The sequence below is a fragment of the Chrysochloris asiatica genome, unplaced genomic scaffold (genome assembly GCF_000296735.1).
Source record: "Chrysochloris asiatica unplaced genomic scaffold, ChrAsi1.0 scaffold00178, whole genome shotgun sequence".
Classification (NCBI taxonomy): Eukaryota; Metazoa; Chordata; class Mammalia; order Afrosoricida; family Chrysochloridae; genus Chrysochloris; species Chrysochloris asiatica.
Window position 1 is genome coordinate 2,141,177 of NW_006408696.1, and position 16,183 is coordinate 2,157,359.

Below are 16,183 nucleotides of genomic sequence, written 5' to 3' on the forward strand. Positions count from 1 at the left end.
GTTTTGACTCATAGTGACCCTGCATAGGGTTTTGACTCATAGTGACCCTGCATAGGGTTTTGACTCATAGTGACCCTGCATAGGGTTTTGACTCAAGTGACCCTGCATAGGGTTTTGACTCACAGTGACCCTGCATAGGGTTTTGACTCAAGTGACCTTGTATAGGGTTCCTGAGGCATCAATCTTTGCAGGAGCAGAATCTCATCTTTCTCCCATGGAGCGACTGATGGATTTGAACCTCTGATCTTGTAGTTAACAGTCCAGTGCTTATCCTACAGAGCCACAGCGCCCCCCTTTATAGGCAGTTCTACTCTGTTACATGGGGTGGCTATGAGTTGATTCTAATCAACAACAATAACCATATGAGTGATGACCCCCCAAGATCAGAGATGCCATGACCCAAGCCCTCAGAACCTGCATGTAAAAGGGGATTTGAAGATGTGATTAATTGAAGGTGATAGGGAGGTGTCCTGGAGTATTTGGTGATCCAGTGTAATCACAAGGGATCTTATAAGAGGGAGGTAGGAGTATTCCAGATAAAGAAGACACTACAACTACAGAAGGAAAGAGAGAGATGGAGAGGGAAGTGGGGGGAAAAGGGAAGGAGGCAAGGAAGAGGGGGACAGAGAGAGGAAGGGAGAGAGGTGGGGGAGATAGAAAGAGAGATTGGTGTGAAGTTTCTATGTGCCACCTGAAAGAGAGGCTGGAACCTTGAACCAAGAAATAGAGGTGACTTCTGGAAGCCAGAAAAGGTAAGGAGACATAGTCTTCTCTAGGGCATCCAGAAGGACTGCAGATCTGCTTTCCCATTTTAGGACTTCTGACTTGCGCAGCTATAAAAGAATACATTTATGCCAAAATGGCAATTTGTCACAGCAGTGGTAGCAAACACATACAGAGTGGTTCCCCAAAGTAAGAACATGGTGTGATTGTCAAAGGAAGAAAGGAGACAGGGCAGGCTAAACCAATACGAGCCCTGGTGTGGCGCTGTAGGATAAACACTAGACTGCTAACCACGAAGTTGGAGGTTCAAACCCACCAGCTGCTCCTCTGAAACCCAATACTGAGGTGCTAATTGGACCCATTCAAGTTGTTATTGTTGTTAAGTGCTGTCGAGTCAGTTCTGACTCGTATATGGTATAAGGTTTCCAAGGAGCAACTGGTGGGTTTGAACAGCCAACCTTGTGGTTAATAGTCCAGTGCTGATCCTACAACACTGTACATTCAAGTTATAGACAGTGTAAACGGTGTCCCCTGGTGTTGGACACCACGGAGGTCCTGGTCATGAGGAGAATCTTCATGTCCTAGTGCTGCCGAAGCAGAAATGCCACAAATGAGTGCCTTTAAAGAACAGAAATGCATTTTCTTACAGTTCCGGAGGATAAAAGTCCAGATCAGTAGTGACATCATTAGTGCAGGTGTCGCCTCTCTTAGTGGTTAGGGCTGGTTGGCAAACCCCTGTGGGTGGAGCAGCCAGGCCCCGCCTCCTCCCCTATAGGCTCCTATCAAATGGCCACGCCCCTCTCAGGCCTTCCCTTCAGCGCCTCCTCACTCCCAGGGTGAATGGTGGGTGGTGAGAGGGACAAGTTACTACCCTGAGTCGGGAGTGACATCAGCCCGGGCCATGCCTCTCCCTTGGCAGCACCTCCCCCTGGACACAGGCTGGCTTGCCACCACCACTGTGGACCCTGAAGTCATTTTGATGTCATCACCTCCGACAGTGTCAGGGTGTGTGAATTGCACCCCCTGTGCTACCTGAGCAACGTAATTGAAAATCAGGTTCTTGGCTGGGCCAGTTCTGTTTGGTGGTGGTTCCATGCTGTCGAGTTGGTTCCAATTCCTAACAATAAGATTTCTAAGGCTGTAAATCTTTACTGGAGCAGGAAGCCTCATCTTTCTCTCTTGTAGGTAGTCCCAAGTATGCCTTGATTTATACACAAACCTCAGAAAATGTCACCAATACCATCGCTTCCCGAGCCTCCATTTAATTTACTTTTTTTATAACTCAGAAGTGATTAGGTTTAGAATCCACTCTACTCTGGAATAATTAACATAATAAAGAAAACCTTACTTCCAAACAGGATGATATCCAAAGGAATAGGGATTAGGCTTCCAACATATATTTTTTGGGGTTGGGTGACCAGAGGCACAATTTAATCTATAACAAGGAGTAAATGAGGTAGTGCATCTAAAACAATTTGGGCAATTCTTGGTACTTTGTATTCAAAAACCGTTCGTTTTCACTGTTGCTGTCTTTGCCATAGTTGTCAGCCGCTCTTGGGGCTACTTTCCGCATTTGTACAATGAAGGAGTCAGATCCGGGAGCCTGAGGCCACTTCCGCTTTAGCATTTTGTAACCTTGTAGTTCCGTGACTCTAAAACTGGCTTTGACTGGTTTTAGAAGTTCCACATCACACTTTTATTATTAAAATCATTCTATTTGCAGTCTGGAAGAAAACAGAAAAAAAAAAAAAATTCACCTTACCAACGAGGGTGTCTCTTTCGCTTTGCACCGATTTTAATTCCCATGGATGGCACTGAGATTTATCAATATGTTTGAAGAGGATATGAAAACATAATATTTGCATGTAACATTTGCAGTCAGTTCCTCAACTTTAGCTCCCAATCAAACCCTTAAATGCATGTTTCTACATTAATAGTCAGACCTGGAGAAACTGCATTAACAGACAGTTCAGCTTAAAATCAACATAAGAAAAAAAAAAAAAAAGAAAGAAAAAATGATTATAGAAGCTGGAGGAATGAACAGAAAGATTGAAATCTTACAGCTATTCATTCTCAGTGGTTAATATTACCTAAAAGTGTTGGTCTTAATTGTCTTGGCCTCGTTACATAGATGCTGGTCCCGTCATTCAAGGGAATAAAATGTGACTTATCACCTTGCAGGCTGAGCTTGCATCTTTCAGGTTTCAGTGGCAAGGACAATTTAATACTACATCTTCAAAGTAATTTTATTTAAATTGTATTTTTGCACTTCTATTTTCAAACGGGCATGCCTGATAGCTGGGAAGTACAAATTGGAAAGAGTCAACTACCAATACACTCATTGAGAACACTTAATAAGAAAGGTATAAAAGTGAACTTGAATCTCCATTTTTCCTTTACACCCTAACTTCCTTACTGGTTAAAATACAGGCAGGCACTGGAGTCAGTTTCATGAGTTTTAATCCTAGGACCATTATTTACCAGCTGTGTGATATTGGCCTAGCTACTCAACCTCTCTGTGCCTTAATTTCTTCATTTGTGAAATGAGTAATAATTGATTGTTGTTAAGTTGTTAAGTGTTGTTGAGTTGGTTCTAACTCATAGCGACCCTACATAGGGTTTCCAAGGAGCATGAACCACTGACCTTGCAGTTCAAACTGACTTTGAAGTCCAGTGCATGAACCCACAGTGTCACCCCAGGACCCTTATGTAATTACATAATTGATACAGCGTGGTTGTGAGCAGTACATTAAAGTGCTTAGAACAATGCTGGCATACAGTAAGCATTCAATAAATCTTAGCTGCTATTATTTTTAAAATACTTGGGTGATACACTAAGCTGCTGACCAAAAGACTGGTCTGTTAAGTGCCATCAAGTTGGTTCTGACTCAGAGTGAGCCTGTATAGGGTTTCTGAAGAGCAGCTGGTAAGTTTGAACTACCAAACTTGTGATCAGCAAGCTACTGAATAAGCCCTGACTGACTGAGTTCAAACCGACTTTGAAGTCCAGCGCTTTAATCAACAGTGCCACACCAGGACTCCCAATAACAACAACAACAAAGTGCTGTCAAGTTGGTTCCAACCCAATGGTGACCCTGTATAGGGAGATCTTGAACCACTGACCTTATAATTTAAAACAACTTTGCAGTCCAGCGCATTAACCCAGAGCGCCACCCCAGGACCCTTATGTAATTATATAATTGATAAAGGGTGGTTGTGAGTGGCACATTAAAGTGCTTAGAACATTGCGGACACACAGTAAGTATTCACTAAGTCTTGGTGGCGGCTGTGTGCCGTGGAGTCAGTTCTGACTCATAGTGACCCTGTACAGGGTTTCCGAGGCTGTAAATCTTTACAGGAGCAGAACGCCTCATCTTTCTCCCGCGGAACAGCTGGTAGTTTTGAACTGCTGACCTTGTGGTTTGCAGCCCGATTCGTAATCACTAAGTCTTATCTGTTATTATTGTTAAAGGCCCTGGTGATACAAATGGCTAGCACACAACGCTGCTGACCAAAGGCTGGAGGTCTGACTCTGCCCAGAGGAGCCTCAGTTTCATCATTATTGGCTTCAGGGGTTGGTGTGCAAATTGGAATAATAGGGCTATTAACTAGTCTTCCTTTTGTTGTTGTTAAGTGCCATCAAATCGGTACCCGGCTCATAGTGACCCTGTACAGTCTTCCTTTTAGGCATATGGTATTACCCTATCACAGACAGCATTGTATTCATGATAGGTATTGAAATGGTCTTTGTACGATGAATGTGATGCCTTTCCTCTTTATTTGTCATTCCTAACATAGTAAACAGTATGATTCATTTTTTATAACTTCCAATTTTCCTAGATTCATACTTCATATATTCCATATTCTGATTATTGATGGGCGTTTACAGCTGTTTTTCTCATTTTGAGTTGTGCTCTGTCAGTAAATGAAGATCCCCAAAGCTTTGCTCCATTCAATCATTATGATTAAACTGCTTTGAGGAGGCAGCTCTTCTCCAGTCGTATTTTGAGTGCCTTCCAACCTGAGGGGCTCATCTTCTGACACTATGTCTGACAATGTTCCACTGCCATTCATGTTTTCATTTTCCAGTACCATATCTGGCAATGTTCTGTTGCTATTCATAGATATTCAGTGGCTAACCATTTAGAAGTGGTCTACCTCTCTTTCATCTTGTTGTTGTTGTTAAGTACCGTGGGGTGGGATCCAATTCGTAGTGACCCTGCACAGGGTTTCCAAGGCTGTTAATCTTTATGGGAGCAGAACTCCTCATCTTTTTCCCGTGGAACAGCTGGTAACCACTACACTACCAGAGCTCCTTTCATTCCAGTCTTCCTTAATCTGGAAGGCCTACTGGAACCTGTCCACTATGACCTTGATAGTGTTTAAAATACCAGTGGCACACCTTTCAGCATCACAGCAATTTACAAGCCACCACAGTATGACAAACGGACAGATGAGTGGTAGTTAAATATATTTGTTGTTGTTGTTGTTAAGTGCTGTTGAGTCAGTTACGACCTATAGCAACCTTGTATAGGGTTTCCAAGGAGCAGCTGGTGAGCTTGATCTTGCAGTTCAAACAAATGTTGCAGTTCAGTGCATTAATCCACAGTGCCACACCAGGAGTCCAGTTAAATGTATTAGTCAGGGCTTATGCAGTTACAAGTGGCAGAAAACCAAACTCAGACTGGCTGGAGGAGGAAAAGAAAACTATTGACTCCCATCACTGATGTGGTGATGTAGGGTAAGCACTGGACTCCTGATCACAAGTTTTGACAGTTCAGATTCACCAGCTGCTCTATAGAAACCCTATACAGGGTCACTTTGAGTCAGAACTGACACTTAATACACACACGCGCATGCGCACAACGAAAACATTGCAGATGGGATTTAGATATGGCTGAATCCAAGGGTTCATCTTTAGCCATATTTCGATTCTGCTTTCCTTTGTGCTGGCTTTATTCAGGCTCTCCCCACATGGTGGGTTCTAGCACTTCCAGATGTATGTCATCCCAAGTTCCAGAGTCATTCCAGAGTAAAGAAATATTTTCTCTCCTAATTGCTCAGTCAAAGTCTTGGTGGGTTCTTACCTGGATCCTATGTCCAATCAGAACTAAGCACTGCAGGTCGACTAAATGCTGACCTGCCTGAGTGGCCAGCACTGAGTCACATTATTACCTGGGGAGCTAAGGGTATAGTTGGCACCAGTGGACCTAAATGAAAACAGACTGCAGAAGGAGTGGGCCCCAGGGAGAGTCATAAACATTGTCATGGCTATATGCCAGAATGCTACACGTCAGTCCTCCTAGCTCACTCAAGAGACCCCTGTATGGTGGCTAACAATGGCACGTTGTGAACACTACTCTCTGGAATTGAAGGGGGTAGACATATTATTGTGGATCTTTTCATTGTTGTTGTTAAGTGCCATCGAGTCAGTTCTGACTCATGGTGACCCTGTATAGGGTTTCTGAGGAGCTGCTGGTGTGTTTAAACCACCAACCTTATGGTTAGCAATCTAATGCTTATCTCACAGATCCACACCAGGCCTCTTAGAGAAAGAAAGAAAAAAAAATTTTTTTTGGCCAAGATGGTCAGAGAATATTTCATGCAGAAGATGACATTTGAATTGAACCCCCAAAATAAAACGGTGGTTGGATATTTAACAGTTGGGAACGCAGGAAGCGCATTTCAGGAGGAGGAGGAGCTGATTTGAGCAAAGGCACAGAGGCAGGAAATGACAAAATTTTACTGGAAAGTTGTAGAAAAGATGCTGGGAATGTTTGGATCCTGATTTAGAATAAGTTGAAAGCTCAAATTCAGTGAAGGTCATCAGTGACTGAAGGAAATAAAGTAGCCAATACGGAAACAGGATACATATGTCTTTAATATTGGTGAAGGATACAAGACCTTCACTGCCTAACGACACTTCCATAGAAAGGGGACATACTCAATTGAAGCCACAGAGCATTAACAAGCAATGACCAGAATGCGTGGAGTGGGGAGTGCCTCCAGAGAGGATAGGTTGACTGTTAGCCTCTTGGGACTTGGAGTCTTGAACATTACAGGTTAGTTCATCTCTCTATCCTTTCTGTCTTCATAGGCCAAATCCATCCTGCAAGGGTTCCTGGAGGATTCAGGTCATACAATCCAGGATCTCAAGAGCTTTCACTTAGTAGGACTGGGTGCAATCTTGTGTGCTATGAATATCACCGAAATTCCACTTATAAAGATCTCAGAATTCAGGTAACCAAATACTCATGTGTGATCCTTTGATTGATTCGTGCAATCAGCAAGCCATGCTTCACTTCCTGATACTTTGTCACTTTTCTGGGCTGGATTAAGGAGTGGAATTGATTGGATTCTTTTGTGATACTGATCCCATCTTCTACACATCTTATTTTGTTTTGGAGAGTCCCCCACCCAGGCTCACACTGTATCTTTTCCTCATAACCAGAATGGTAGTGGCCAGAATTGGGACCCTGCTCTGCAGCACCCATGTTTTAAGTGAGTTTAAGAAGAAAGCAGAAGTCATATTTGGCGATCCCGCTAAGTGGACCAGTCCCATCTTGCAGGAGCTTGGGACCATAGCAGGTAGGAGCCACCCTGAGCATACTGTTTGCCCTTTCCAACTTGAAATCTGGAGGCAGAATGTCTTTGGGCATATCCAGTAAGCATGATAGAGTTACACTTGTTGGTGTTAAATGGTGTCGAGTTGGTTCTGACTCATCGCAACCCTGTATAGGGTTTCTGAAGAGCTGCTGATGAGTTTGAATCTCAGATCTTGTGGTTAAAACCAACCTTGAGGTCAAATGCTTAACCTACAGTGCCACACCAGGACTTCAGAGTTACAGTAGAATCTAGGTTTTATGACTTGCTGAAGGAGAGGTCTACATGCCCCCTTGGTGATTCTTGTGTACACTAAAATTTGAAAAAACACTGGCTGTTTAATTAAATGATTTAATTGGCTCCTATGTAGGTTGTGGGTTAATGCACTGGATTGCAAAGTCAGTTTGAACTGCAAAGTTGGTGGTTCAAGCTCACCAGCCGCTCCTTGGAGACCCTATCTATACAGGATCCCTATGAGTTGGAACCGACCCGATGGCAGTTAACAACAGCAAGAAGGTTCATATACAATCTGAAGTTATGTAAAGTAAAGCTCTTCTTGAACATACATTTCCTTGTAGGAGGTCAACCAGAGCTAATGTGACCCACATTTTCTGCATTAAATAAGAAGCTTGCTTTCCCAGTGTGACTTTCAGGGTCTTTTGTAAGGAGGATACTTGCTTAGAACCCCCATTATGCAGCACCATTAGTAAAACAAGAGAAGTTCTGATGGCTTGAAGTAAACCCTTGTGATTCCTTTTTCTTCCTAGCTGGATTAACTAAGGAAGAACTTCAAATGCTGGACAAAGATTTGATGCCGTATTTCCAGCCATCAGCAATCAAAGGCCTTCCTGATGAGATATTCAAAGTAAGTGCTCAGTTCTTCCAGGAGAAATGGGAGCTTGATCCTATTTAAAATCACAAGGGGAAGCAGACAACAAGTCTCTGGTTCTAGGAATTTGCAAACAGAACCTACCTTCTGCTAACAGGGCCAGAGGAGATCTGAATACCAGCAATAGAATTTTAGGTAGTTTATGGGTGAATTTTTCTTCTTTAATTTTTAATTTATGTTTTAATTATATTTATTTTTATGGCTACTTTCTCTTTATAGCAAGTGGTATTCATTTTCTATGTATGGCTCTGTGACAGTTTTAAAATCCTTATTAGACTGTTTCAAGAATAAAAAATGTTCACCTTTTAGAAGGACCACTCTGTAAATGTACTGAGTAGAACTTAACGCTCCCAGCGCTATCTGGGGAAGCACCTTGTAAGCAAACACATTAATATTTCTGCAGATCAATCTATGACAAGTCACACTAATTGGAATAAATAGAGACTATAAATAGCCACATATCAATTCAGATCAGGTTTTCATGGCAAATTATATTTGCCTGAAACTTTGGAAGAACTTTCAGTTTGCAAACTTTTTTGGATTTCCGAATTGCTTATGACAGATTGTGGGCCTGTATAACATTTCCTTTGGAAATAATTTTTAAAAATTACTTGGTTTCAAGAAGAATATTAAGAAAACCACATTAGGATGTGTGATAAGCTAGTATGATAAAAAAACGGAGACAAGTAGAGTGTTTGGTGGGAAGGTCTGCTCCAATCAAAAGGAGTGACCCTGGTATTCTTGCTTGCTAGGTAACTTAGGGACATTCTGTCTGCCACAGCTAGATAAGGCTACAGAATTTCCATGATGTCACATCATTGATTCATTTCAAGATAGACAGCTGGACTTGAACCACCTTCAGCACCCGGGACAGTTCCCAGATCACAAAGGGGATCCTTGTCTGGTTCCTATTCCCATGAGAATATTTTTAGTCTCTCTTCGTTATCTCTATACCCTCATTATATATATTTTTTGTATATATATAAATTATATATGTATAATTATGCTGAGGAATTAATAATGTTGAAGAATTTCCTTCTATTCCTATTTGACTGAGTGTTTTTAATCAAGAACGGATGTTATATCTTGTCAAATTCCTTTTTTACATCTATTCATGCAGAATTTATGTTTTATTTATGGGGCAGATTATGTTAATTGGTTTTCTAATATTTAACCAAGGAGCTCTGGTAGCGTAGTGGTTATGAATTGGGCTGCGAACCGCAAGGTCAGCAGTTCAAAACTACCAGCTGTTCCGCGGGAGAAAGATGAGGCATTCTGCTCCCGTAAAGATTTATAGCCTTGGAAACCCTGTACAGGGTCGTTATGGGTTGGAACCAACTCGAAGGCACTTAACAACAACAACAACAATATTTAACCATCCTTGCATACCTCCTCTGAATCTCCATTAAGTCATGAAGTTATTTTCATTTTTTTTTCCAATATGTTGTTAGATTCTATTGGCTAGATTGAGAATTTCTGCATGAATGTTTGTGAGGAATATTGGCCTATAATTTTACTTTTCAATAATGTCTTTGCCTGGTTTTGGTATCAGGGTTATGTTTGCTTCACAGAAGGGGTTTGTGAGTATTCCTTCATTTACTATGTTTTGGAAATTTGAGTAGAATCAGAATCAGCTCTTTTTTGAATGTTTGATAGAATTTACCAGTGAAGCTGTCTGGGCAAGGACTTTGTTATTGGGAGTGTTGTTGTTGTTTTAAAATCATCTGCTTATTTTCTTCTTTTGTGATACGTTTGTTCAAATTTTCTACCTCAGATTGTGTTAGTGTAGATAGGTAGTGTGTTTTTAGAAAACTGTCCATCTTTTCTAGTTTTTCAAATTTGTACAGTTCTTCATAGTATTCCATTATTATCTCTTTTATTCTCCAGTTGGTTCTGTTATGACATTACCTGTTTCATTTCTTATTGTGTTATTTGCATATTCTCCTTATTGTCCTGTATTAAATTTGCCAGTGTTTTTAAATTTTGTTAACCATTTCAAAGAACCAACTTCTAGTCTTATTGATGCTCCTATTGTATTTCTGTTTTCTATTTCATTTGTTTCTGCTCTAATCTTTATTGTTTCCTCTGTTCTGGTGACTTTTTTTGCTATTGTTTTCCTAATTGTTGGAGGTGTTGGGTTAAGGTGTTGATTTTTTGGTTCTTTCTTCTTTTTTGATATGTGCATTTATTGCGATAAATTGCCCCTGACTACTGTTTTGCTGTGTCCCTAAGGTTTTGATATGTCGTGTTTTCATTCTTGTTTGACTCAGGAATTTTTAAATTAAAAAAAAAATTTTTTTTTCTTATATTATCCAGTAGTTTTAAAGCAGGGTGTTATTCAATTTCTGTGTTTTTTCCCCCTTGATCTTCCTGTCGTTGATTTCTAATTTTATAGCATTGTGATCTGAGAGATTGATTTGTAGTATTTTGATATTTTAAAATTTATTGAGACTTGCTTTATGGCCTAACACATGGTCTATTCTGGAGAATGTTCCATGTGTACTGGAAAATAATGTATATTGTGCTGTGTTGGGTGTGGAGTGTTCTATGTATGTTTATGAGATCTAGTTGTTTAGATTGTCTCTATCTTTGTTTAGTTTTGTATTAGTTGTTCTGTCCTTCGTCTAAAGTGGTGTATTAAAGCCTCCTACTATTTTGTGGAACCCTGGTGACATAATGGGTTAAGCATTGGGCTGCTCATTGTAAGGTTGGTAGTTCAAACCCATCAGCCATTCCATGGGAGAAAGATTTACAGTCTGAGAAACCCTAAGGAGCATTTATTTCTACTCTGTTCTCTAGGGTTTTTATGAGTGGGACTTGATTCAATGTCAGCTGGTTACCACTATAGTTTTAGGTTTTACATTTATGTCTTTTCAATTCTATTTAAGTTTGATTTATGTATTTTGATTCTTTCACTGGGTGCATAGATCATTTTGTTTACTTGGTTATTTATGTCCTCTTGTTGGATTGACACTTTAGTTAATAACCTTAGATAATGACCTTCCTCATCTCTTTTGCTGTTTTTTGCTTTAAAGTGTATTTTATGAAAAAATTAATTTTGCCATTCCTGCTCTTTCTTGGTTGCCATTTGCTTGAGATATGATTTTCCATCCTTTGATTTTTAGCTTATTTTTGTCTTTGTGTCTAACGTGTGTCTCTTGTAGACAGCATATTGATGGGTCATGCTTTCTTATCCATTTTGCTACACTCTGTCTCTTGACTGGAGCGGACTCAGCACTTAACAACAACAACACTCATCTGAGTTTATGTGTGTACCCTCTGGAAACCTATTCTTAAGCTTTTACAATATTGGTCTCATACAGTACTTGTCCTTTTTTGATTCACTAATTTCACTCAGCATGATGTCCTCTAGGGTCTTCCATGTTATGAGGTGTTTCACAGAGTCATTGTTATTCTTCAGGGCTGCACAGCATTCCATTGTGTGTAAGTACCAAAGTTTGTTTATCCATTATTCCACTGATGGGTATTTAGGCTGTCTCCATCTTTTTGCTCTTGTCAATAGTGCTGTATATTGACACTATTGCCAATGTTGAACATTGGCATGTATATATCTACTTGTGTTCTGGCTCTTATTTCTTGTGGATATATACCAAGAGGGATTGTTGGGTCAAATGGTATTTCTATTTCCAACTTTCTGAGGAAGCACCATACTGTTTTTCAGAGTGGTTGAACCATTTTAAAGTCCCACCAACAATGTAGGAGGGTACCAGTCTCTCCACACCTTTGCCCGGGTTTGTTGTTTTCTGTTCTTTTGAACTTTGCTGCTAAGGCTGGGGTGAAATGATGGAGTCCTGGTGTGGTGCTGTGGGTTAATGCGTCAGACTGCAAAGCCATTTGAACTGCAATGTAGGTGGTTCAAGCTTACCAGTTGCTCCTTGGAAACCCTATACAGGGTCACTATGGGTTGTAATCAACTCGATGACACTTAACAACTACAAATGGTCAATTGGTATAACATAGTCCTGGCATAACACTCCTGGTGCGTGGCACTTCAATTAGCACTGAACTTCTTAACCAAAAGGTCAGTGGTTCAAACCCACCAGTCACTCATCAGAAACTCTCTACAGAGTTGCTAGAGTCAGAACCAATTCAATGGCACTTAGCAGCAGCAACAACAGTGGGTATTGATCATGAACATTTCTTCATATGTTTGTTGGCTGCCTGAATGCCTTTCTTGTTCATGTCCTCTGCCCATTTCTTAAATTGGGTTGTTTGTCTGTTTTCTTGTAGAGGTGTTATACTTTTCTATAAACTTTAGAGTTTAGTTCCTTGTCTGATAATGTCATTGCAAACATTTTTTTCCCCAGTCTTAGGTCTCTTTTTTTATCCTTTTGTTGAAATCTTTGGATGTACTTAAGTGTCTAATTTTTAGAAGGTCTCAGTTATTTATTTTGTCTTCTACTGTTTGTTTTAAATTATGTTTGACAGTGTGCTTATGGCATGTATTAGAGGCCCTAAGTTTGTCCCTAGTTTTTCATTGATGGTCTTTATAGTTTTAGGTTTTATATTTATGTCTTTAGTCTACATTGAGTTTGTTTTTGTATAGGGTGTGACATTACGCTCTTGCTTCATTTTTCTCTAAATGGATTTCAAGTTTTGCCAGCACCGTTTGTTGAAGAGACACTCTCTTCCCTACTTAATCTGTTTTGGCTCTCTGTTAGAGATCAGTGGACTGTCTATGGGCAGACTGACTTCTGGGATCTCAATTCTGTTCCATTGATCTATGCATCTGTCGTTGTACCAGTGCCAGGCTGTTTTGACCACTTTGACTGCGGAGTAGAGTTTGAAATCAGGGAGTGAGAGGTCTCCAATTTTGTTCTTCTTAAGCAATGCTTTGCTTATCCAACAACATCTCCTTCCTTTCCATATAAAGTTCATGATCAATTTTTCCATCTCTTTAAAGACTGATGTTGGAATCTGGATTGGGGTTGCACTGTATCACAGGTTGCTTTGGGTAGTGTTGACATTTTCATAATGTTAGAAAACTTCTATTTTAACATTTAGTTTATTTTAATAGTGGAAAGAATTGATTGATTTTAAGGAAAAATACTAAATGAGCTAATAACCGTACAGTTGGTTCAAACCCACCAGTGGCTCTGCTGGAGAAAGACGAGGCTGTGTGTTGACATAAAGATTTACAATCTTGACAACCCTAATGAACTGTTTTACTCAGCCCTGCGCAGTGGATCCATACCATAAACACTGGACTTCGGACCGCAAGGTGGACTGTTTTAGCTTTCCATCCGTCCTGCGGGAGAGAAAGATGAAGCTTTCTGCTCCATTAGAGATGAAAAAACCTGGAAATCCCTATACTGCATCCTATGAGTGGGAACCAGTTCAAAGGCACTTAACAAACAACATAGGGTCGCTGTGTATCAGAATCCACGGTGATCGTTTATTTTTTTTTATTGGGAGCACAAATGATGAGAAGCCGGGGCTGGGGCGCTGCCCTCTTTCTCTGCTGCAGGACCTGTCCGCTGAGCAGATCGCCTCTTTGGGCCCTGAGAATGCGGCGGCTGTGACCAACGCCCAGCGCCGACAGCTCAGCATGCAGCAACTGCAAAGCCTCCAGCATGCGTTAGATGGCGCTAAGGCCCGCTCCTGGCTGGACACACCTTTGAGCGCCAGCCCCACCCGGATCCCCTCCTCACATTCTCCACCAGGTGAGCCAAGCCTTTCCTTACCCTGCCCTCACTCCCCACTCCGACCCCCTTCCCTGTACCTGGGTCCTCCTTTCAGCGCTTGAGGCAGAAATATTGTAGAATTTGAATAGAAGATTCTTCACCTAGAGAAAAATCCGAAGCCCCTGCTAATTTTACATAAAGGGTTCTCATCTCTGGTTGGAGTCGGTTCCCACTATTTCCGATGCTGTAAATCTTTACGGAAGCAAAAAGCCTTATCTTTCTCCCGCAGAACAGCTGGTAGTTTCCAACTGCTGACCTTAAGGTTCACAGCCCAATTCATAACCACTATGCTACCAGAGCTCTCGTCTCTAGCTGCCCTTTAAAGTTACCTGGGAGCTTTTAAAAACAGTCAATTCTCCGGAGTTCACCTAGGACCTGTTGAATCAGCATCTCTGGGTACTAAATTCATTCTATCCTTCTCACTGCCCTGAGGCAGCCACTGTCAGCAGCTTCTTATGTATCTCTGTTCAGAGGTATTCTGTGCACATAAAAGCTGATCAGATACAGAGCACCATCCAGCTTTTACAAGTGCCTATTAGGAGTTCTGGTAGCGTAGTGGTTACGAATCGGGTTGCGAACCTTAAGGTCAGCGGTTCGAAACTACCAGCTGCTCCGCGGGAAAAAGATGCGGCTTTCTACTACCGTAAGGATTTACACTCTCGGAAACCCTGTACAGGGTCGCTATGGGTTGGAACCGACTCGAAGGCACTTAACAACAACAACATTGTGAGTCCTGGTGTGGCGCTGTGGGCTAATGCACCAGACTGCATTTAGCATTGAATTGCAAGGTCTGCAGTTCAAGCTCACCAGCTGCTCCTCGGAAACTCTATACAGGGTCGCTATAGGTCGGAACTGACTCGACGGCATTTAACAACAACAACAAATTGTACACCTTGGAAACCCTATACAGGGTCGCTATGGGTTGGAACCGACTCTACGGCACTTCAGAACAACAATTGTACACCTTCGACTCCTGGTGTGGTGCTGTAGGATCCACAGTAGCCTGAGAACCACAAGGTCAGCAGTTCAAACCCACCAGCTGCTTTTTGGAAACCCTATACAGGGTCACTATGAGTCAGAACCAACTCAATGACACTTAACAACAACAATTGTATACCTAACCACACTTTCTGGAACAAGTTCCATATCTCTGCATAGGAGCTGTACAATTGTTGGCTTTATGGCTACACCAAAACTTTATTTAACCTTTATAGATGAACATTTCTGTTTATTTTCCAGTGTTGTTAAAAACAGAGCTGCAGTGAATGCCCAGGTCTAGTTTATATCTGACTATGTCTATAGGACATATACACTTGTGATTTTGCTGGATATTTGCCAAATCTCTTTTACTGTGACTGTCCCAGTTTCCCCTCCAACCAGTAGTGTCAGAAAGTGATGTTGTTGTTGTTGTTAAGTGCTGTGGAGTCGATTCTGACCCATAGCGACCCTATATAGGGTTTCCAAGGAGTAGCTGGTGAGCTTGAACCACCGACCTTGCAGTTCAAACGGCTTTGCAGTCTGGTGCATTAACACACAGCGCCACACCAGGGCTCCAGAAAGTGATGAGGGCCCTTTACAAAGATGTCTCAGACAGGGAAGGTTTTAGGTGCCCCCTCCTCCCATGTATCACAAGGCCTCATTGGAGCAGGCCATTAATCTCCTGGTTCCTAAATTTGCTTAACTATTAGAATCACCTGGGATGATGCTGAAACATTCAGATTTCTGGGCCCTTTCTCAGACATGCCAAATCAGAATCTACAGGAGCTGGGAGGCCTGGAATTTGCATATTTGACAAGCTCTCAGGTGACTCATGATTAAGGCACATCTGGTACTCACTGATTCACACTATTTCATTTAATTCTCACTATTCATCTAATTGAGGTCAGTAAGGAGCTCTGGTATGGATTGCATCTCAATGTAAAGAAAACAAAAATCCTTACCACTGGACCAATAAACAACATTCTTATCAATGGAGGAAAGATCGAAGTTGTCAAAGACTTCATTTTTCTTGGATCAACCATCAACACTCATGGAAGAAGCAGTCAAGAAATCAAACAATATATTGCATTAGGTAAATCTGCACAAGACCTTTTTAAAGTGTTGAAGAGCAAAGATGTCAGCTTGAGGACTAAGGTGCGCCTGACCCCAAAACTTCATAAGCATGTGAAAGCTGGACAGTGAATAAGGAAGATTGTAGAAGAATTGATGCTTTTGAATTATGGTGTTGGAGGAAAATGGAGTGTCATGGGCTGCCAAAAGAACC

At 41.4% G+C, this 16,183-nt stretch overlaps 1 protein-coding gene across 2 annotated transcripts in view; it reads left to right on the plus strand.

Annotated features, from left to right (window-relative positions):
• The window catches only part of OTOA (otoancorin), an 84,088-nt gene that overhangs the window by 67,063 nt on the left and 842 nt on the right, over nucleotides 1-16,183 (plus strand). For both annotated transcript variants that reach the window (XM_006871951.1, XM_006871952.1), the window contains exons 24-27: nucleotides 6,821-6,963; nucleotides 7,175-7,311; nucleotides 8,094-8,191; nucleotides 13,704-13,899. In XM_006871951.1, coding sequence (XP_006872013.1) covers nucleotides 6,821-6,963; nucleotides 7,175-7,311; nucleotides 8,094-8,191; nucleotides 13,704-13,899 — 574 coding nt within the window. The remainder of the gene's footprint in view (nucleotides 1-6,820; nucleotides 6,964-7,174; nucleotides 7,312-8,093; nucleotides 8,192-13,703; nucleotides 13,900-16,183) is intronic.